The sequence below is a fragment of the Rattus norvegicus genome, chromosome 2, assembly GCF_036323735.1.
Source record: "Rattus norvegicus strain BN/NHsdMcwi chromosome 2, GRCr8, whole genome shotgun sequence".
Classification (NCBI taxonomy): Eukaryota; Metazoa; Chordata; class Mammalia; order Rodentia; family Muridae; genus Rattus; species Rattus norvegicus.
The window spans coordinates 121,625,545-121,648,471 of NC_086020.1; the positions used below are offsets into that span (position 1 = coordinate 121,625,545).

The window sequence follows — 22,927 nt, forward strand, 5'->3', positions numbered from 1 at the left end:
GTGCCTCTGCCATTTAGCTCAGCCTCTGTCACTGCCCAGTGCTGAATCCTATTTATACCCTCCAAACATCACGTGTCCTCCACGGGTCTTGTCTCAGCACTGGCTTCTGGCTCAGCTGACATCATTCTCCCAATCAGGCTGAGTCCACGGAAGCAGCAAGAAACTGTGACATATCACGTGGAGTTTTTTGGTGCATTTCTTTATGTGGCATCCGGACAAATAGAGCTCAACTATGCAATGTAAGGCAGACCCTGACAATAGATCTTTCATTTTGCCATTGTTTGGGGCTGTTCGTTTTATATATGTGTTGTTAGCACATATTCATATACCACATAATTTTTGTTTTAATATTTATCTATTTTGCCTCAAAAAAACAATATTGATTTGTTTTTCCACCATTTTCTTACCTTTCTTCCTTCCCTCGCTCCCCCTCTCCCTTTGTCCTTCCTTCTGTTTATTGAAAGCAGGACTTCATGTAGCCCATAACGGTCTAAAATTTGCTATAAAACCTATGATGGCCTTGAACTCCTAATTCTTCTACCTCCAACTGAAATAGAATTATAGACTTCGCTTAATTTTTTCTTAATACTTACTGCAGTAGCACCATTTCTTCTGCTTAATGAAATCATTGACTTACTGCTTTTGAATCAAGTTTTTTATGTAATAAATTCAAACTTTCAAAATGAAGGTTTTTAAATCACAACTTGTATGTTCCCCTTTCTCCCACTGCTGAAAAATCTCATGCCCAATCCTGTTTCACTGTTTCTGTCCTGCTCAGGGCTACCACTTTAGTTTTCCCTTCCACACTAGTAAAGACAGGGTATTGATTCTTGCCAGGGGCTTACCACAGGAAGATAAAAATGGATGCCCTTGGAGAAAGGACTGCGGATAACTAGTGTTCGTCTACTTACCTCTGTCACTTCAGTTTCAAGTCTATGACACTGAAATAGCATCAGGGCTTCATGGGTCATTTTCATACCAGCGACGGAGAAGGAGCAGACACAATCAACCCTGAGGGAGATGCAGTGCAGCCAGAGTCTCACATGTTCTCAAGGGAAAGGCTTGACATTTTGCAAAGTCCCCAGTACATGTGCATTTAAAAAAATGTTTGTACATAGAGGTGATTCTAAAAGAACACCACACTATTAGACTCAAGTGTAGCTCGGGGTTAAAATGCAGGCTTAGGAGGGAAAGACTTTTGGATTTGGTTACCAGAACTGCACAACAACTCCCCCAAACACACACACACACACACACACACACACACACACACACACACACTCACACAAACGCACACGCATGCACATAAAACCCCACAGGTTCTTTCATAAGAACAAAAAACCATTTGCTAAAGAATCTTATGTAAATACTATATTTGTATATATTCAACGTTTAACTTTCATTCAAAGTTTTCTCAAGTCGAATATTCCTTAACGCAAAAGCAAAGGACTTTCAAGGTATTTCCAGGCCTCAAGATATACAGACTGATATTTAGAATTTTACCAATGTTTGTGTCCATTCCTAAGGGGATGATTACTTTATACAAACCAAGATGAGTGATGTTAAAGTTTGCTTTGATTTTGCATGAATTACAGTTTCAGCAAAAATAGCAGTGGGTTGCTTATGATATCTGAATGAATGAGGAAATAATTTGATTACATGTTATTGCAGTGAGAGTTTATGTAAGTCAAATATGATTACTTTAAAGAAAAGTTACACTAGAGAATTATATCCTTGTGTATAGAGATAAAAAACACACTACAATATTTTCTTTCAATGAATATATTAACATTTTGATTTAGGACATAGATATTACTAACATTGTACCATAAAAACTGCTGCTGAGAATTAAGCAATAGTTCAATGTCATCATGTCCAATGTTTGAAACAGCGGCAGAGCTCCCTGCTCCCAAATCCCATGGGGGAGAGAGCTGTACACTCAGAAGTTCATACACTCTCTGCCCACATTCCTGAACCAAGAGGAAAATGCCTAGTGCCATCTGTGCCCCCTGTGCACAGGAACCTAGGAGCAGTCAGGGGCAGGACCCTTCCAGTTCCCGCCCTCGCCAAGAGCTGAAAGCCAGCCTCCAGGAGCAACTACACGCCTGAGCACAGAACACTCTGTTCCCGGAACTAGCTAAAAGAAAACAGGAAAACAGGTCTACAGGAGTACTGACACACGGGGCTACAGGAGGGTCAACTCACCGTCAGAAACAGCAAGATAAGCTAACACCAGAGACAACCTGATGGCGAGAGGCAAGCACAGGAACCCAAGCAACAGAAACCAAGACTACTTGGCATCATCAGAGCCCAGTTCTCCCACCAAAGCAAATAAATACTGGATATCCAAACACACCGGAAAAGCAAGATTTAGATTTAAAATCACATTTTGTCATGATGATGGAGGACTTTAATAAGGTCATAAATAACTCCCTTAAGGAAATACAGGACAATACAAATAAAAAAGTAAAGCCCTTAAAGAGGAAACACAAAAATCCCTTAAAGAATTACAGGAAAACACAACCAAACAGGAGAAGGAATTGAACAAAACCAGCCAGGAGTTAAAAATGGAAATAGAAACAATAAAGAAAGCACAAAGGGAGAAACCCCTGGAGATAGAAAACCTAGGAAAGAGATCAAGAGGCATAGATGCAAGCATCACCAACAGAATATAAAAGATACAAGAGAGAATCTCAGGGGCAGAAGATACCATAGAAAACATCAACACAACCGTCAAAGATAATGTAAAATGCAAAAAGCTCCTAGCCCAAAACATCCAGAAAATTCAGGACACAATGAAAAGATCAAACATAAGGATAATTGGTATAGAAGAGAGTGAAGACTCCCAATTTAAAGGGCCAGTAAATATCTTCAACAAAATTATAGAAGAAAACTTCCCTAACCTAATGAAAGAGATGCCCATAAACATACAAGAAGCCTACAGAACTCCAAATAGATTGGACCGGAAAAGAAATTTCTCCCATCACATAATAGTCAAAACATCAAATGTACAAAACAAAGATTATTAAAAGCAATAAGGGGGAAATGTCAAGTAACATATAAAGGCAGACCTATCAGAATTACATCAGAAACTATGAAAGCCAGAAGATCCTGGACAGATGTCATATGGACCCTAAGAGAACACAAATGCCAGCCCAGGCTACTATATCCAGCAAAACTCTCAATTAACATAGAGGGAAAAACCAAGATATTCCATAACAAAACTAAATTTACACAATATCTTTCTATAAATCCAGTCCCACAAAGGATAATAGATAGAAAAGCTCAACATAAGGAGGGAAACTACACCCTAGAAAAAGCAAGAAAGTAATCTCCTTGCAAGAAAACCAAAAGAAGAGAGAAACACAAACATAATATCACCTGTAAATATGAAAATAACAGGAAGCGACAATCACTATTCCTTAATATCTCTCAACATCAACGGACTCAATTCCCCAATAAAAAGACATAGACTTACAGACTGGATACATAAAGGGGACTCACCATTTTGCTGCATACAGGAAACACACCTCAGAGACAAAGGCAGATACTACCTCAGAGTAAAAGGCTGAAAAACAACTTTCCAAGCAAATGGTTTGAAGAAGCAAGCTGGAGTAGCCATTCTAATATTGAATAAAATCGACTTTCAACCAAAAGTCATCAAAAAAGATAAGGAAGGGCACTTCATATTCATCAAAGAAAAGTCCACCAATATGAACTCTCAATCCTGAATATCTATGCTCCAAATACAAGGACACCTACATTCAGAAAAGAAACCTTGCTAAAGCTCAAATTACACATTGCACCCCACACAATAATAGTAGGAGATTTTGACACTCAACTCTCATCAATGGACAGATCATGGAAACAGAAATTAAACAGAGACATAGAGAAATTACTAGAAGTTATGAACCAAATGGACTTAACAGATATTTATAGAACATTCCATCCTAAAACAAAAGGATATACCTTCTTCTCAGCATGTCGAGGTACCTTCTCCAAAACTGACCATATAATCGGTCACAAAAAAGATCTCAACAGATACAGAAAGATAGAAATAATCCCATGCATCCTATCAGATCACAAGGACTAAGGCTGGTCTTCAGTAACAATAATAAGGAAAGAATGCCCACATATACATGGAAGTTGAACAATGTTCTACTCAATGATAACTTGGTCAAGGAAGAAATAAAGAAAGAAATTAAAGATTTCTTAGAATTTAATGAAAATGAAGGTACAACATACCCAATTAATGGGACACAATGAAAGCTGTGCTAAGAGGACAACTCATAGCTCTGAGTGCCTGCAGAAAGAAACAGGAGAGAGCATATGTCAGCAGCTTGACAGCACACCTAAAAGCTCTAGAACAAAAAGAAGCAAATACACCCAGGAGGAGTAGAAGGCAGGAAATAATCAAACTCAGGGCTGAAGTCAATCAAGTAGAAAAAAAAAGGACTATACAAAGAATCAACAAAACCAGGAGCTGATTCCTTGAAAAAAATCAACAAGATAGATAAACCCAGATAGATAAGCCAGAGGGTACAGAGAGTGTATCCAAACTAAAAAAATCAGTAATGAAAAGGGAGATATAACAACAGAATCTGAGGAAATTAAAAAAAATCATCAGATCCTACTACAAATGTCTATATTCAACAAAACTTGAAACTCTGGATAGACAATTTTCTAGACAAATACCAGGTACCAAAGTTAAATCAGGAACAGATAAACCATCTAAACAACCACATAACTCCTAAAGAAATCGAAGCAATTATTAAAAGTCTCCCAACCAAAAGAGCCCAGGACCGGATGGGTTTAGTGCAGAATTCTATCTGATGTTCATAGAAGATCTCATACCAATACTGTCCAAACTATTCCACAAAATAGAAACAGACAGAGCATTACCAAATTCCTTCAATGAGACCACAATTACTCTTATACACAAAGACCCAACAAAGAAAGAGAACTTCAGACCAATTTCCTTTATTAATATTGATGCAAAAATACTCAATAAAATTCTTGCAAACTGAGTCCAAGAACACATCAAAATGATGATCCATCATGATCAAGTTGGCTTCATCCCAGGTATACAAGGATGGTTCAATATGTGGAAATCCATCAATATAACCCACTATATAAACAAACTCAAAGATAAAAACTACATGATCATTTCATTAGATGCTGAGAAAGCATTTGACAAAATGCAACACTCCTTGATGTTAAAAGTCCTAGAAAGAACAGGAATTCAACGACCTTACCTAAACATAGTAAAAGCCATATACAACAAACTAGTAGCTAACATCAAACTAAATGGAGAGAAACTTGAAGCAATCCCACTAAAATCAGGGACTAGACAGGGCTGCCCACTCTCTCCCTACGTATTCAATACAGTTCTCGACGTCCTGGCCAGAGCAATCAGACAACAAAAAAAGGTCAAAGAAATACAAATTGGAAAGCCAAAATATCACTATTTGCAGATGATATGATAGTATACTTAAGTGACCCCAAAAGTTCCACCAGAGAACTACTAAGCCTGATAAACAACTTCAGCAAAGTGGCTGGGTATAAAATTAACTCAAACAAATCAGTAGCCTTCCTCTATTCAAAGGATAAACAGGATGAGAAAGAAATTAAGGAAACAACACCCTTCACAATAGTCAAAAATAAGATAAAATACCTCCATCTGACTTTAAACAAGCAAATGAAAGATCTATATGACAAGAACTTCAAGTCTCTGAAGAAGGAAATTAAAGAAGATCTCAGAAGATGGAAAGATCTTCCATGTTCATGAATTGGCAGGATCAATATAGTAAAAATGGCCATTTTACCAAAAGCAATCTACAGATTCAATGCAATCCCCGTCAAAATTCCAACTCAATTCTTCATAGAGATAGAAAGAGCAATTTGCAAATTCATTTGGAATAACAAAAAAAATCCAGGATAGGGAAAACTATCCTCGACAATAAAAGAACATGTAGGGGAAATCACCATCCCTGACCTCAAGCAGTATTGCAGAGCAATACTGTATGGTATTCGTACAGAGACAGGCAGATAGTCCAGTGGAATAGAATTGAAGACCCGGAAATGAACCCACACACCTATGGTCACTTGATCTTTGCCAAAGGTGCTAAAATCATCCAATAGAAAAAGATAGCATTTTCAACAAATGGTGCTTGTTCAACTGGAGGTCAACATGTAGAAGAATACAGATCGATCCATGCTTATCAGCCTGTACAAAGCTTAAGTCCAAGTGGATCAAGGACCTCCATATCAAACCAGATTCACTCAAACTAATAGAAGAAAAAGTGGGGAAGAATCTCAAACACATGGTCACTGGGAAAAATTTCCTGAACAGAACACCAATGACTTATGTTCTAAGATCAAGAATCAACAAATGGGACCTCATAAAACTGCAAAGCTTCTGTAAGGCAAAGGACAGTGTCATTAGGACAAAACGGCAACCAACAGATTAGCGAAAAATCTTTACTAATCCTATATCTGATAGAGGGTTAGTATCCAAAATATACAATGAACTCAAGAAGTTAGAATCCAGAGAGCCAAATAAAGCTATTAAAAATGGGGTACAGAGCTAAACAAAGAAGAAACAGTGTCAACATTTCAACATTTTAGTTCTAGAATACACTAATTGGAATTACTTTTTCTTGCGCCAATTTTATAGAAAAGACAGTGGAGCACCTTGCTTGTTCCTTAATACATTTTGATTCTAATGAGCAGAAATGATGAAACATCAAGGCGCATTTATGAGATTTATGATTTCACCCAAAATAGAAGCAATGCTGTGCATTTTTCTGTCTAGATAAGCTATCCCCTAAAGTCCCTCCTTCAAAATATCTCTTTTGCCTAAAGGTTATAGTTTGCCATGAATAAATCATTTTTCTATTTCTCCTGTTTTATTGTGTTGTTGATGAAAAGTTCATCTCTCAGTTTTGACTGCAGGTTTTAGTTTTGACTTGGAGCATGGGTCCACACTGAGGCTTTTTTCTCTCAGGGATCTCTTGCCATCAGTCTTTTCTGGTGTTCTTCCCCCTTTCCTGGTCATTTGGCCCTCTTTCATTGACTTCTCAACCCCTTCATCCACACTACAGTGTGATAAGGGCCATCTTGAGCTACCTTTTTTTTTTCCGGAGCTGGGAACCGAACCCAGGGCCTTGCGCTTCCTAGGCAAGCGCTCTACCACTGAGCTAAATCCCCAACCCTTGAGCTACCTTTTAAATCAGGTAATTCAACCCACTCCTTTATCTCTATTTATCAATTAAATGTATGACCACCAAAAGGAAATGCCAACAAGTAAATGAAAAGCTATGTTTTAATTTAAATACATAAAAGACTGTGAGTGGATTAAATTCAGAGAGTAGCAAACTCTTCTGCATGAGGAGAAACCTGCCTCTTCTATGTGAGAACAGTTTGTTACACAGCAGAGGAGCAAACAACCCACTGAAAACAACATTTTGCTGGATCAGGACACGTGGAAACCATAGGAGATGTCAATCATATCGTTCTCCATTCAAAGTACACGTTTTCAGTACACACAAAGGACTGAGCAAACATCAGCACGTTTTAATTTTAGAACGTGTTTGCCTTCTCTAAAAGAAACCCCCAAAGGTTTTCAGTGAATCCCCAACTGTCTTAGTTCCCTTTCCTCAGCTGTGACACAGTGACCCAGGAACTCATAGAAGAAAGGTTAACGGGGGCTTGCAGTTTCGGAGGGTGAGTCTATGACCATCCTGTTGGGGAGCTCGGCTTCTGGGTTGGTACTGGAGCCATAGAAGAGATCTTATGTTCTCATATACAAATAGGGGACAGCTAGAGGGGAGAGGGGCGGGGCTAACTGAGAATAGTGTGGAGGTTTGAAACCTCAAAGTCCACTCCCAGTGACCCACTTCCTCCAACAAAGCTATTTCTCTCAGTCTTTCCCAAACAGTTCCACCCACTGGGGACTAGGCATAAACGTGTGAGCCTGGGAAGGGTGAGGGCTCATTCTTATTCAAACTACCACACTGACTCCTGATCCCAACTCTTTCTTCCCAGACCTAGAAAGTTTACAAATTCACCTTCTATATCACTGAATTTTCTTATTTTAAATCAGTGGCTCTCAACCTTCCCAGTGCTACTTCATAATTGTAATTTTGCCTTTATGAATTGTAATGTAAATAACTGTGTTTTCTGATGGTCTTAGGCAACCCCTGTGAAAGGGTCATTTGATCCCCCAGGGGGGTCATCAATCACAGGTTGAGAACCACAGTAATATAAATGAAATTATGAAATATAAAGTCTTCATTGATCAGCTTCTTTCATTTATAATATTTTCAAGATTTACCCATGTTGTAGCAAGTATTAATTTTATGATTTTTGCGCTCTCTCTCTCTCTCTCTCTCTCTCTCTCTCTCTCTCTCTCTCTCTGTGGCCCAGAGGGCAAATTTGAGGGGTATTATTCCATTGCTCTCCCCCTTGATTTTTGAGACTAAAACTGGAGCCCACCAATTTGTCCAGAGAAGCCACCTTCAAGGGCTAGTCTCTCTCCTATCAATCACCATTAAAAAAGTCCTACAGACTTGCCTACAGCCAGATTTTATGTAGGCATTTTTCTTTTACAATTAAGGTTCCGACCTCTCAGATGACTTTTGCTTGGGTCAAGTTAACCTAAAACTATCCAGCAGACCAGGGATTAGGGATAGTCCTGGAGAAGAGTGGGGAATGACCATAAAGAACAACAAGAAGGAAATATCTGTGTGATGTGCAGTGATGGCTACATGAACTTAGACGTGGCAAAGCGGCATAGAACTGCACATACATCATGCCAGAGTAAAGTATGTTTTCATATTGTACTATATACATATAAGACAGAACTGTCAGATGGCGTGGATAAGCGGCCAAGACCCTTTGTATGACTGTCCTAACTTCTGTGAACCCGCTGTCATTTCAAAGTAAAAGGTTATAACACAAAACATCATTAGCTGGTTTTTGTCATGAAATTCTCTTTTGTTGTTTTGTTGTTTTTCCACTTTTTAAGGTATGGTCTTTTGACGTAGCTCAGGCTGGCCCAGAAGTTTCTCCATTGATCGCAAACCCAGGATTCTTCTGTCTCTGCCTGCAATGGGCTGGGATGCTGTGCTTGCATTAGCTATGCTCAGCTAGAGAAGTTCACATTATGTTTGCTGGAGGCAGGGTTTTTTTTTCTTTTTTTCTTTTTTCTTTTGACACCACCTGCATTTTTCACATGCTGGTGAAAAGTCAAAGCAGGGGAAAGGTTCAGGAGCCAGGAAGTATTGCTACACAAACTCTCTTGGCTTAATCATCTTCACAGGGTTATGGGCTGTTGGACTAGAAAGGCTCTACAATGAATAATTCATCTTGATGATGTCATCTCTTTTACACCTGTAGCTCAGGCCGGGTCTTAGTCGTGGGGATGAGAAGGAGAAACGTAAGTGTGCAGATTCTCCAGTTTCTCACTCGCTGTAGAGGAAGTCTGCAGTGAATTACACTTCTCTCCTCGACATCCTAAGATCTTCCTCTTATCTCTCGAGCAATTCAGCTTCAGTTTTGTTCTGGGGAAGCTGAATCATATCTCAGTCGCTTCTAGTTCAAAGAACTTGTGCTAAGACTTTATTTTTTAGTCTTACATTTGGCTTCACATCTGTTTAAAAGTTTATGCTCCCACCCTCTTGTGGAAATGTTGAGTGTCCTGAACTCTTAGAACCAGAGGCTTAGATATTAACATGTTGCATAGAGAACGAACTGGAAGCCATGCTGCTTGGGTTCAAATCCTAACTCTCTAAACTGACAAAGATTTCAACTTCCTGAGCCTTAGGTTTTTGATTTGTGAATTGGAAGACAAGGAGGACAAGAACATTCTTTGTAGAACTTAAGGAACATAAGGGAGTAACATAAGTCCCTCTCAACAGTTAGATTTTGCAGTTTCCATTTCCAGTTGTCTTATAAGCACATTCCACTCTGCTCCAAGCAATGTCAAATCTTTCATGCAGCCAAGATTGTCCAATGCTTTGCTTTATACAATTTGCACATCAGAAACACACAGGTCAAGTATCTCTCTGTCCTATACATCTAATTTAGGAAGTTGTTAGCCGTGCCAAATGGCATTCAGAGGGGCGAGCACAAATCATGCTCATTATTAGAATAATAAAGTATTTGGTTGATTTTACTACGTCAGAGTTTCACATGCATCTTCCGTGAGAACTCATCTCTTGTCACAGCTACCAGACTCTTCTTTTTTCTGGCTTCCTTTTCCTATGTTGATTATACTGTCTACATTACCGGGACGGTGTTTACCTCCCTACTTGGAATCTGAAACAAGGTGGATTTCAAATCAATAGTGAGCTGTATCTCTCAGACTAGGCTACGCCCTTTGGACACGGCCCGCCCCTCCGCTCAGGCCTTTTCTCTTGTCAAGCAGGATTCGCCTCTAGGGCACAGGTTCCAACTTTAGTCTCTAGTTTGGTCCAGAAGCTCAGGCCTTGCCCCTTGACCTAGGTCTCATCCCTAGGGCCTAAGCCCTGTCCCTCCGCCCAGGGCCTTCCTAGGCTCAGGCCCCGCCCTCCCCTAGGCCCCGCCCCCGGTCCAGGCGGCGCCTCTCCGTCCCTGCTCCGTGCCAGCGAGGGGCGGGGCCGACTCGGTTCTTGGGCGGGGCCAGAGTGGCGTACCCTGAGGCGCTGGCGCCCTGACGTGGTACGCTGCCGGTTGACGCAGCTGCAGTGCCGCTGGCCTCGGCTCCTGCCCCGGTTCTGCTCCTCCGCCCTATGGGCGTCCGAGGCGGCCGGCCCGAGCTGGACCTGCTGCAGGCTGAGGGTGTAGGCATCAGCGGAGGTCCGGACTAGGGTCTGCCGCGCTGTCAGGTGAGAGGAGCTCGAGAGGCTGCGCGCGGTGATGGCTGGGAGGTGGTGAGGTGGGCAGCGCCTTTCCGGGTGAGACTGGAAGGTTTGCGGGGTCGCGGCTGTGGCGCGGGCCTGGGATCGGAGGTCGGAGGTTAAGGTGGAGGCCTAGCAGGCTCTGACAGCCAAGTGCCAGGGTTGCGGGCAGGCGCGCGCCGATCTGGCGGGGTGGGCAGGGCCGGGCGCCCCGGGATGGCACGGCCCTCGTCTAGTAGGACACACCTGAGTGGACATCTGTTTGGCCAGAGGAGGGTCCGGAACGATTATCTTCCATCCGGGGAATATTAGTTGTCTTCCTTCCTCGCCCCATTGGTTATGGTGTTGACAGTGGGATGTCTGTTAAAGGGAACGAATTCTTGTAAATTTCCTCTGAGCAGTCATGGGTTCTGGAACTGAGAAAGTAGGTTTCAGGTGGTTTCGCGTTGCTGCTTTCATCTCATGCATGGAAATGAAGCATATTTAGTCTGACAAGTGTAAAAGTGGATGAATTAATCAGAATATTTGACTTAACAATGATTGCTGGGCGCTATTTTAATATGTGCTCATACAGTTTGTAACAGTGCTATTAAGTGAAATCCCCCCCCCCCCTTTGTAGCTGAGAATCTTGGAACAGAACTGTTTCAAACCTGGCTTTCTCACTTTATGGCCCGTCAGTCAATATGCCACCCCATTGCCCAAATACCTTAAGAGTTTGCAAGGCCAGTGCCCTGTGGTAAAATGTGCCAGGTGCCCAGAGTAGAAGATGAAAGGCACACTTCTTTCCAGCAGAGACTCGGTGTCAGTAGAAAAACTCTTTGCAGGCTGCCCTTTTAAGTGTGCCTTACAGGTAGACCTTCACCATTAGCATCCTGACTCCTACCTCATCGTCTCCTATGTTCCCTTTACTTATAAAGTGGCTTTGAGGTTAGTTTAGTCTTATTTGAGGTCTAGGAGTTCTTATTACAAGGAGATGTAATACTGGACCAATTCTGAAGAGTTTCCTGGTGTGTTTAAATAGTTTAATTCGAAAAGGTTACTCTTCCAACAAAGTTCGGATACCTTTTCTCTTTGGTTGACATGCTTCTCTTTACAGACTTGTTAAGATGACGCGCTGCAGAAGGACCTTCAGAAGAGGAACGATAAACAACATTGAAGATTAAAAAACTAAACAAAATAAAACAAAAAACCTTGTGTAAGTATTTTTTCCTAAGATTAAAAATAAATCTAAATTCTTATTAAAGCCCAGATAGAGAAAAGTTGATTTTAGGTTTCATTTGTGATTCAGTCCATCTGTGACCCACAAATCATTCCATCTGCATTTTGGACTGCTGATATCGGATTGATAATTAACTTAAGTACTTAACTTTTATATTGGCAGAACAAAGCCCAGGGAAATCATTGCAAGTGCTAGTATGCTCATCTTTTGCATTTATATTTTGCATTTATATGCACAAAGGGAAATATAAATATTTCTCATTTTGAGTGCTTGTCATTGTTGTAGTAATTTGCTTTTTAAGCACAGATAAAGATCTCTGCAGCCAAGACTTGCCTGGAGCTAGAGATCCTCCTGCCTCAGCTTCTTGGTATAGACTTGCAACAATTACCCAACTTGAAGTGTTTTCATTTTTTAAAAAAAATTATGGGTTCCATAGAGAATAGTAAAAGACATGGATAAAAGCCATTTAGTTCATTTAATAGCTATTTATAGAGTAGTATATAGCAGACATTATTTTAAGCTTCTGGGAAAGATTGAAATTCTGATAAAAATAAAATGATAGGAGAAAAAGAAGCATTTTGTTTCTCTTGAATCATTTGCTGTATGAAGATTATCCAGTAGTTCTTATATTAGTTTCCAGCTTCTCTTCATGAAGCAGTTGGTGTTCAGTGAGATGGACTGAGCTGTATAGCCCTGGTTCCTGTGGATACTCCATTGCCTTGATCCATTACCTTATGCCAGAATATGCTCTTTCTATTAAGGGCTGTTTGAGTTTCCTTTCTAGTACTCTGATAAGACACTATGACCAAGGCAGCATTAAGGACAGTCTAATTTGGTCTTAAGAGGGCTAGAGTCTGTGGTAGTGGAGCAAAGGCATGGTGGCTGACAGCTAGAGCAGCAGCCGAGAGCTTCTGTCTTGATCCACAATTGGGAGGCAGAGTGCATACTAGGACTGGCACTAGTTTATGAACTCTTAAGGCCTACTTCTTGCCAAACAGTTTCACCAACTGGGATTGAATATTCAAACCACCACATTTCACTCCCTGGCCCCCATCAACTTGTAGCCATTTCATAATGCATAATGTGTCTAGTCCAACTTCAAAAATACCTTTTGGTCTCAAACTATTTAAAAACCCAAAGTTTTAAGTCTCTTCGGGGACTCAAAGCAGTCTCTTAATTGTAAACCCATGTAAAATCAAGAAGCAAATTAAATATTTTCAATATACAGTGGCTTAGAATCTGGATTTAAGGGGAGAAGAATAGGCTATAGTAAGGAACTATTGGCCCAAAAGGAAGACTGAAACCCAACAGGGAAGCCCCCACTCTATGAAATCCTGAGCTCTATGTCAGACATCAAGGGCTTAGATGGATCTTTCTGTCCAGCTCTTCTGCCTGCAGCCCACTCCTCCTCCTTGGACTGATTCCTTTTCCTGTGTTCAGCAATCTGTGGCAGCTATCCTGTGAGATCCTCTGCACAACTCTGACTTAATTTACAGAGCTTCAGGCAATGGCCTCTTAGGGTATCCATGTAGGGACTTCCCTGCCAGATGCCTGCCCTTGGTCGTTCTTTTTTTTTTTTTTTTGTTTTTTGTTTTTGAATCAATGAAGTTTTATTTTCCCAAATGTACAGCTGATTGAATCTGTTTATGCACTGAGGAAGTTTCTGTAATCCCTTTTCTCTTCTCCTTCAGGACTTCCACATTCTGGGGCTCACTTGGGATGGAACCTGGTCTCACATTTACTGCAGCTCTAATTTGTTATTGCCTTTGAATTCCTTGGGCCTTTTCTTTTCATGACTTGGAAGCTTAGCTGACTGAGGTCTTAGCTTAGTGTACCTCCCTTTATTCCAGTGCTTCATCGCCTTACCTTTTTCAGAACAAGCCTTGGTTCAACACTAAATTTCCTAGCATACTTTTTTCCCTTCAAGTCGTACTTTTTGTGTTTCCATTTGCCTTACTTGCTCTATGTGACTGCAGATCTGCATAAGAGTGATTACTAATAGCTAGGTGAAAGAGTCAGTATTAGGTTGTCTTGACTGCCAAAGAAATTAGTCTATTACTTTAAAACTTAGCCTCAGGCAAAGGTTTAGGACAAGGTTTGAAGGCAGCCACATTTTTCCCCCTTAAAATTCCATCAAAGTAGTATGAGGTGAGTTCTAATATTTTTCCCCTCTACAACCTCTTGAGCTGGGCCTCCATAATCCACACTGCTCTTAGTACTTCTGCCTTCTTTTTAAGCTCCTACTTAGAAAATAGGAGCTTAAGCTCTGCTTACAGCATTCAACTGCTTTTCTCATCCAAAGTCTTACACTTTTCCCCAAAGCAACAGCAGCAACAGTGTCACAGCCATTTCCTGATTCCAGCTGTGATCTCAGTCTTTTTTCTATTGCTGTAATAAAGACATCATGACCAATGTGACTTATAAAAGGAAAATTTAATTTGGCTGATGGATCCAGAGGGTTAATTTGGGTGGTTAGTGTGATGACAGAGCAAAGGCATGAGAACAAATGGCTGGAGCAGCAGCTAAGAGCTCACAGATCCACACGTGGGAGGCCGAGAGGGCCACGCTGGCAATGATGAGGGTTTTTGAAACCACAAAGCCCTTCCCTAGTAACGTAATTCCTCCAAAATATGTTAAATACTGGGGACCAAGTATTTAAACATAAGGGCCTATGGCAGTCATTCTCATTCAAAATATTGCAAAGGTCTTACTAGCTCAAGATGTGTTTTAAACATTGGGTATCTGTCTGATGGTTTTTCTTAGACGTTTTGCATTAATCTTCTATTGAGGAAAACGGGGGTAGATACTGATCCTGCAGACTTATGCCTTTGCAGCCTCAACACCCTTTCTTCATTCCTTTGATAATAATGAGTTTTTATAGTGGTATATAGTGGTGATTTTGCATGAGGATTCTATGTTTTTTTTTTTTTTTAAGATTTATTTATTTATATGAGTAAACTGTAGCTGTCTTCAGGCACACCAGAAGAGGTCATTGAATCCCATTACAGATGGTTGTGAGCCACCATGTGGTTGCTGGAATTTAAACTCAGGACCTCTGGAAGAACAGTCAATGCTCTTAACCGCTGAGCCATCTCTCCAGCCCCCGGATTGTATGTTCTTTTGTGGATGGGTTACTACTTTAGGATTTGACTAGAAGCAAAGTATCTTTTATGTGAAGGTTTGAATGCCAGAACTTATCTCTCAGTTAATGTCAGTAGTAGACCCTGTGTCCTTGACTCATTTGACATCTCTACGATGATAAAAATTAGCATAAATAGGTACATGCCATTTTATCATATCTAATTCATTATAAAATATGTAGATATTTATTTGTATCTTTTTTTTTTTGAGATGGATTTTACTGCCTTTTACAGACTCCTCTAGGCTTAGCCCCCTGAGGAAGTAAGATTATAGAAGTAATTATATTAACATTGGTTATGTTAATATATTACTGGAGTTACTGTGGCGATGGATGCTCTTGGCCTTTTTTCTTTCTTTGGGTATCAATTGTGTGTCCTCACAGTTTGCTTTTTTTTTTTTTTTTTTTTTTTAAACTATGGGTCTTTCAAAGTGTGTCTCCTATTTAAATTAAAAAAGTTGAAGGATGAAAGAGAATGTTCACATGTTATAAAGTGATCCCTTCCTTGTAAAATTTAAGCTGGTGACAGATTTTATAGTGCTTTAAGAAATATAAGAACATGTCTTACTCAGTTTGTAAACACTGGGAAAAAGTATAAAAGTAAAAACCCTTTTCCCATTATTTTCTTTAGCTTTTCTGCTGTTTCACAGCATTGTCACTGTCTATTGCCCCCCCCATTTTACTTTTTTTTTTTTTTTGGTTCTTTTTTTCGGAGCTGGGGACCGAACCCAGGGCCTTGCGCTTCCTAGGTAAGCGCTCTACCACTGAGCTAAGTCCCCAGCCCCCCATTTTACTTTTAAGAGATGTTTATTTCCTTATACTGTGCTAATATTTCAGAAATACACACACACACACACACACACACACACACACACACACACACTTGGAAAATTATGATTTGTTGTGATCTTCGAAGTGAGTATCATGGTTGAACAAACAAAATATATTTTGAAAGTTGACAAGTCATATTTGTTGAATTTCAATGAAAAAGTTGCCCTCATCATTCTTTGTGCATCTTGAAAAGATTTACTGTCATTCCCCCCTCCCCCCGCCCCAAAACTTACCTGTGCTACTTGGTCAAAGGAGTATTAATGATGCAGTTCTCTTTATGATTCTTTCCCTTTCTTTTCTTTGAAATTTTTTAAAAATTGGATTATTACTGGATACTTTTTGCTGTGAGTGAGCTGGGTTGTGTGAATACTGTACTTAAAGGGAAATACCTCTCTTGTCTTTTAATTATAACAGAAGAATTTTATTTTTATTCATTCTTTGTATATAAAAATAATCATAGTTATGATACTTGCATATTTGCATATATGAAAATGCATATTGTTCTAAGAGACACCTAAGACCTAATATTGCTATTAAGAGACACTATGACTAAGGCAATTCTTGTAAAAGAAATCATTTAATTGGGTGCTTGATTACAGTATCAGAGATTTAGTCTATGGGCTTTTGAAATCTCAACGCCTTCCCTCAGTGACACACTTTGTACAACAAGCCATACCTCCTAATCCTTCTAATCCTGTCAAGGAGTCCCACTCCTTGCTGATTAACCATTCAAATATTTGAGCCTAGAAGCCTCTGGGGCCATCTTATTCAATCATCATGCATATATATTTGTATACGTTTATCTATACAATTGGCCATATCTGTTCATAGTTTGACCAATTTTATTATAATTTATCCTGAATATCAGAAGGCAAGAAATGATTTAACTGTTCACAAGCTACATAGAGTGAACTTGACTAGGAAGTCTTGTCAAATAGTGGAAAATACAGAGAAGTGATGGAGATTATGAAGATTTAATTTAATATATAAGTATAATATTAAGTGCCAACTTTTGGAGAAAATCTAATGAGTAATTATGTCAATGCTTAAGATTCCACATTAAAGTAGGATTTGATTTTGAGCTCTAATAGTAACCATGCTTCTCTTAGTAACTACTCCTTTTTTTTTTTTTTTTCTTGAGACAGGGGGTATCTCCATGTAACTCTGGCTACCCTAGAACTTTGTAGAACAGGCTTGCCTTGAACTTTTAGAGGTTTGCCTGCCATGAATGATAAAATTACTAATTAGTACACATTACTAATGTGAACCATGGCCTTATATTTAGATAGATGTATGTATACATTTCATTTGTTGTTTATTTGCATTCCCAGTAAAAGAAATAGAAGGTGACTTAATAAGCCTTGTTAATTCACCTTTTATCCCTTACCATGATTTTTGTTGCAGTTTTATGAATCTTTGATTGCAAGTTTGTTAATCTTTAGGCCTTTAGATGTTCTGGAAAAACATCAGTAATGGATCAAAGGAAGAATGACAGCATTGTCCCCAGTATCACTCAATTAGAAGATTTCCTTACAGAACACAATTCCAATGTTGTTTGGCTTCTTGTTGGTAAGTAGAATATATTTTTAAAAATATCTTAATATGTTTTCTGTATGTGTTAACAACTCCCAGATTTTAGGCAGTGGTTGACTGAACCTGGAATGCTATAGTAGCATCCATTTATCTTTAGGAAAGGAGATTTACTGTATGCCTTTGAATATTTGCTCTGGAAATTGCTCTGTATTTTTCCCCTTAGCCTGCCTGGTTATCTGCCTTAAAAGAGGTGGGGGAGAAAAGACATTGATTGTGTTTACCTTATTTTGCCAGTTTTAAATTACCTTCTCCATCCCTACTCCAACACATACACAAACATTTTTATTATAAATGTAATAAATGTCCATGGTAGACATTTTATAGTGAAAATGTTACAGACACCATGACCAAGGCAAGTCTTATAAAAGACAACATTTAATTGGGGCTGGCTTATAGGCTCAGAGGCTCAGTCCATTATCATGAAGGAGGAGCATGGCAGCATCCAGGCAGGCATGGTGCAGGAGGAGCTGAGAGCTCCACATCTTCATCTGAAGTCTGCTAGGAGAAGACTGACTTCCAGGCAGCCAGGATGAGGGTCTTAAAGCCCACACCCACAGTGACACACCTACTCCAACAGGGCCACAGCTCCTAACAGGCTACTCCCTGGGCCAAGCATATGCAAACCATCACATTTATGGGTAGAGGTGACACATATACTGAAGGAATAATGATGTTTCATACTTTGCAGTAGGATTGATTACAATTTAGACTTTGAGTTCTGTATTTTCTGTTTGACAAAACTTCTGTAAATTATTAATGAAAGCCAAAAAGTAAAATGAATATTTGTAGTGTCCTGAGAATCCTGATGAGGTAAGGTGAGGAAATGGAGACAGACACACATACAGAAGACAGAGTGAGGTGTGCACAGTCTGATGAAGTGGCCCCTACTGCCTCATAGCCCGAAACCTTGGCATTTATTAAGGACAGCGTTGGGGAGAACTGGCTAGTCTGAGTAAAAGTCTCTTTAGAGCAGCCTCAGGCTGTGAGCATTCGGGGGGGGGGGGGGGGAGAGGAAGAGGAGGAGGAAGAGGAGGAGGGAGAGGAAGAGGAAGAGGAGGAGGAGGAGGAGGAGGAGGAGGAGGAGGAGGAGGAGGAGGAGGAGGAAGAAAGCTGTGGCTGCCTGTCTGTTTTGCACTTGGTTAGTTATCTGTGCTCTTACCCTCTGAGGGAGGAAAGCCTTGCATCCAGCTGAGCTTCACCTGGGCAAGATTTTGCCACTCCCTTGGGGCTGACACATACAGTCCCCAACATGGCTGTGCTCATGTCAGCAAACAAATTTACTCAGGGCTTCAGTCTCAGGCTTCCTCCATTTCTAAAGAGTACTGAATATTAGTAGGAACTAGAACTCAAACATTACTGTGAAATAGAAGTTCATGAAAGCAGCATTGAAAATGAAAGTTGCAGAAGTTTTCCTTATTTCAGATTTATTCCTTTCCTGTTACATATAGCTCCTGATTTTTTTCTGCTTTGTATAAATCTCTCTCTCTCTCTCTCTCTCTCTCTCTCGCTCTCGCTCTCGCTCTCGCTCTCGCTCTCGCTCTCGCTCTCTCTTTCTTTCTTTCTTTCTTGGAAAGAAAAGAAAGCAAAACAGTAGCAATAAAGAGAGAATTCTTCTAAAAATAGTTTGTGTGGAGGAATTGTAGCACTTACGTGACAAAGCTGACAGAGCTGTTGTGGCTAGTGTGTGCTAGTTTAAGAAATATAGTGTTCTGTTAGGACTTGCTTACTGTTCTAAAAACTGCAGCAAAATTTTGAACAAAGTTAAGATTTTACTGAGTTGTTGGTAGGTCACTTCTTAACCTACACATTACTTTCTCCTTTCTTAGAAATACTTATACATTTAAGAGCAAAGGGCAATTCATTATCAAAACAATACTTTTTGTGTTTTTCCTTTTGTATATTTAGGAATAAGGTGTCTTCATGACTATTCACAGCTAGTTGGACTACCATTTGCTCTACCATAATCAGTGACATTCTTCAAAAGTGGGTTATTGTCATAACACTTACTATAGATATTTAAGATAAAGCAGCCTATTTAATGTTCCTTTTGACCAAAATTCCTGAGTTTTACTACTTTTTAAAAAATATGTGCATATGCACATGTTGGTGTGTGTGTGTGTGTGTGTGTGTGTGTGTGTGTGTGTGTGTGTGTGTGTGAGAGAGAGAGAGAGAGAGAGAGAGAGAGAGAGAGAGAGAGAGATGTGTTTTGTGGAGACTAGAGTTTATATCAGGTGCTTTCCTCAATCTCTCTCTGCCTTATGTCTCAAGACAGGGTCTTTTAACAAACTTGGAGCTCATTGCTTCCGCTAGGCTGATTAGCCAATGAAGTCTGGGGATCCTACTGTCTCTGGCTCCCCAGGTCTGTTGCACAGTTGCATGTTGCCATGCCTCGCTTTATGGGGGTGCTGGAGATCCAAACTCAGTGTCCCCTGTAAGCACTGTACCAGCCGAGCCATTTCCCTGGCCACTGATCCGAAAGAGATTGTTGAGTCACTGTTTTTAACAATGATTTTTTTTCTTAAGTTAAAAAAAAATCACTAAGAGGCATGGCTGAGGTCTAAACAGGAATGACCTGATTGATGTGGCAGCAGCTCTTAAGCTGCTTACCTGTCCCTTGCTCTGAGCCATTGCTTCCTTACTGGCTCCTTGCAGCAGGCTTCTGCTGGGCAGGGCAGTGCATTACTAAGAAGAGTGGAAGTGTTAGAATCCTTGGGGAGTAAACTGCGTATGGTTGGAACACAGCTATTCAGTAAGCCATGGACGGAAGAAAAACAGTAGCTTCAGTAGTGAAAGAACAAAAAATTGGAAAACAAGTCTTTGGGTCTATGCAGGTTGGCGGGGCAGGGGGGTGGGTGGCATTCTGCCTGGGCACCGTGAGACATGGGCGAGAGGAAGATCAGGCCACCAGGCCCATGTAAGAAACCACATACAGACTTTGTACCCCACCCATGTCTCTTCGTGTTTATTATTTCTCTTATATAACACCTAATTCAATTTAATGGACCAGTTTTGTTCTGCTCTGTTCTCCTTCTCCCTCTTGAGTTTTGCTTTCCATAAGAACACAGATACAACAGGATTTGCGGATCTTCCTGCCCAGTCTCCCAGGCACTGGGATGCTTTTAAGCTGTTCGGTTGCCTTTCTTTACCTCTTTCTCTCTCTATTTTACCTTACCTCCTCCCTTTACCTCTGCTCTTACATCCTCCTGCTTGCTTCCTGTCTGCTGCTCTAATACAAATCACTAGTTTTACTTTGCCTTTTCCATCACTGTTAGTAACTACAGCCTTGTTGCACACTGTGTTTTTTATAATCATTCAAAATTATTAGGGTTGGGGGCAACTGTTTAAATTGAAGATTATTCTGTTTTCATAATAGACTTGCCTTGTAGTCAGTTGTGTTTTGTTCTCAGTGTTGAGTCAAGTCCAGTGGGGAAAATGACACCTTAACCGTATTACAACCTAGTTCCACTTGAACATTGCAAATACTTGCATTGAAAACAAAAGTTAGTGATTAAAAATGACCTAATCTCAGATGCTTATATCCCAATAAAGAACTGCAAGAAACATAAAAAAGCAAGGTTGTACTATGCATTAGGAAATTCCTAATTATACAGTAAGAGACTCCAATGAGTCTCAGATGAAATCTCAAGGAAGTCAAAAAGAATAATAAAGAATCTTCAGTGAAAGGAGAGGACATGAATAAATTGAACAGATTCAAAGAGCACAGACAATTGAATGAAATAAAGATGTTAATACAGAGAGAAGAAAGAGGCGTTCAATAGAGACATTAGAAGTGCTGAAAATAAATCAGTTTGAAAATTTGGAAATAAAAATGCCAATAAATTAAAAGTAAAAAAGCTTAGAGAAAGTCTCACCAATAAAATAAATAGATCAAATGAAAAGTGGGTTCCAGGGCTTGAAGACATGATAGATGAATTAGAATATTTAGAGAATATGAAGGTGAAATAGTAAGAGAGCACAAACAGAACACCCAGGATTTATGGACTACCATTGGAATCATGGGCAGAGAAGAGGGAGTGAACAGTGTGCAGAACAAAGAAAGAGTGTTGAAGGCTGTAAGAGTGAAGCACCAGTTTACACATAAAGGCAAACACCGGTCAGAATAAGTCTCTATTTTAGTTTTCTTAAATGAAGGCAGAGGCGTGGATCTCATTAGAACTACATTTTAAAATTTTTAATTATTATTTTTTATTTTTCGTAAGTAACTAGGAAATACAGAGTTATACAAGAAAGAAGCAACCCATGATTTTAAAGTTGCAAGTATTGTCAGAGTACAGATTACTATTTGGAAGTAAATCTTCTTTTTGCTGACTTGTTTTCCCTCTCAACAGCTACCATTTTGTCTTGTGGATGGATTATTTATCTCACATACTATAATTCTCGGAATGTTGGTCTTATTTTAACACTGGTTCTTAACAGATTGTATAAACATGGCTATATCCATATTGGTAAGTACATAAAGCACTGTTTCTTCCATGTAATTGTAAGGTCATATATTATAAATTTTATGTTGTAAACAAATACTAGCTTTAGAACATTATTTTTGACTTATGCATTTGAAGTAGTCAATTTTCCTGTCTTTTAACATTCCTTAGAGAGTAATGAGCTGCCATTTGGTTATTTTTACTCTATTCTTTTTTCTTAAAGTGTTTCTACAGTAACACTTTTGCTTCCTTTTTTAATAAAACATACTTATAAATATTTGAGAAACTTAAAATACTTAAATCAAAGTTTCCTTAATATCTACCTTGAATTTGAATATTCAAGTATAGGCTCCCCACCCCCTTTTTATAAGGTTGATACTTTAAAAATCTGTATGTTGGTATAATTTTGTGTATACCATTTTTGTGGCCAATTGTAGTCAGTTTCTTACTATTAAGAGGAAATTTGCAAGTGTGTGGGAATTTGCAATAGGAAGCCAGTTTCCTTGGGAAGCCTAGGTTATTAGGCAGAATTGGCAGTGAGGTAGCTGGATAGCATTCCTCCAGCAGTCCTCATATTCAAATGCTTCTTAATGAGCACAAGAAAATCTTGTCTGAAACATAAATTATCTTCTGTTAATTAGGGAAACTGATGCAGACAGGTTAATGGAGAAAGATGGTGAATTGGATACTGTGTGGGTATGTGTAATAGCTGTTTATAATTAAACGATTTACTCATAGGAAGCGGTTACATTCTGGTTACTTGGTACCTCAGTCCATAGTGGTTTGATCATTTTGTTTTCATTGGAGATAGAAAGAGGAGCAG

At 39.6% G+C, this 22,927-nt stretch overlaps 1 protein-coding gene across 13 annotated transcripts in view; it reads left to right on the top strand.

Annotated features, from left to right (window-relative positions):
- The first annotated feature begins 10,636 nt into the window (after window positions 1-10,636).
- The window catches only part of Bltp1 (bridge-like lipid transfer protein family member 1), a 216,622-nt gene continuing 204,331 nt past the window's right edge, over window positions 10,637-22,927 (top strand). For 11 of the 13 annotated variants that reach the window (XM_039101994.2, XM_039101997.2, XM_039101998.2 and 8 more), the window contains exons 1-4: window positions 10,668-10,868; window positions 11,977-12,075; window positions 17,512-17,638; window positions 22,012-22,128. In XM_039101994.2, the coding sequence (XP_038957922.1) occupies window positions 17,542-17,638; window positions 22,012-22,128 (214 nt within the window). In that variant the 5' untranslated portion in view covers window positions 10,668-10,868; window positions 11,977-12,075; window positions 17,512-17,541. Of the gene's footprint in view, window positions 10,869-11,976; window positions 12,076-17,511; window positions 17,639-22,011; window positions 22,129-22,927 lie in introns of all 13 variants that reach the window. The other 2 variants (XM_039101992.2, NM_001371241.1) reach the window with 2 other exon arrangements.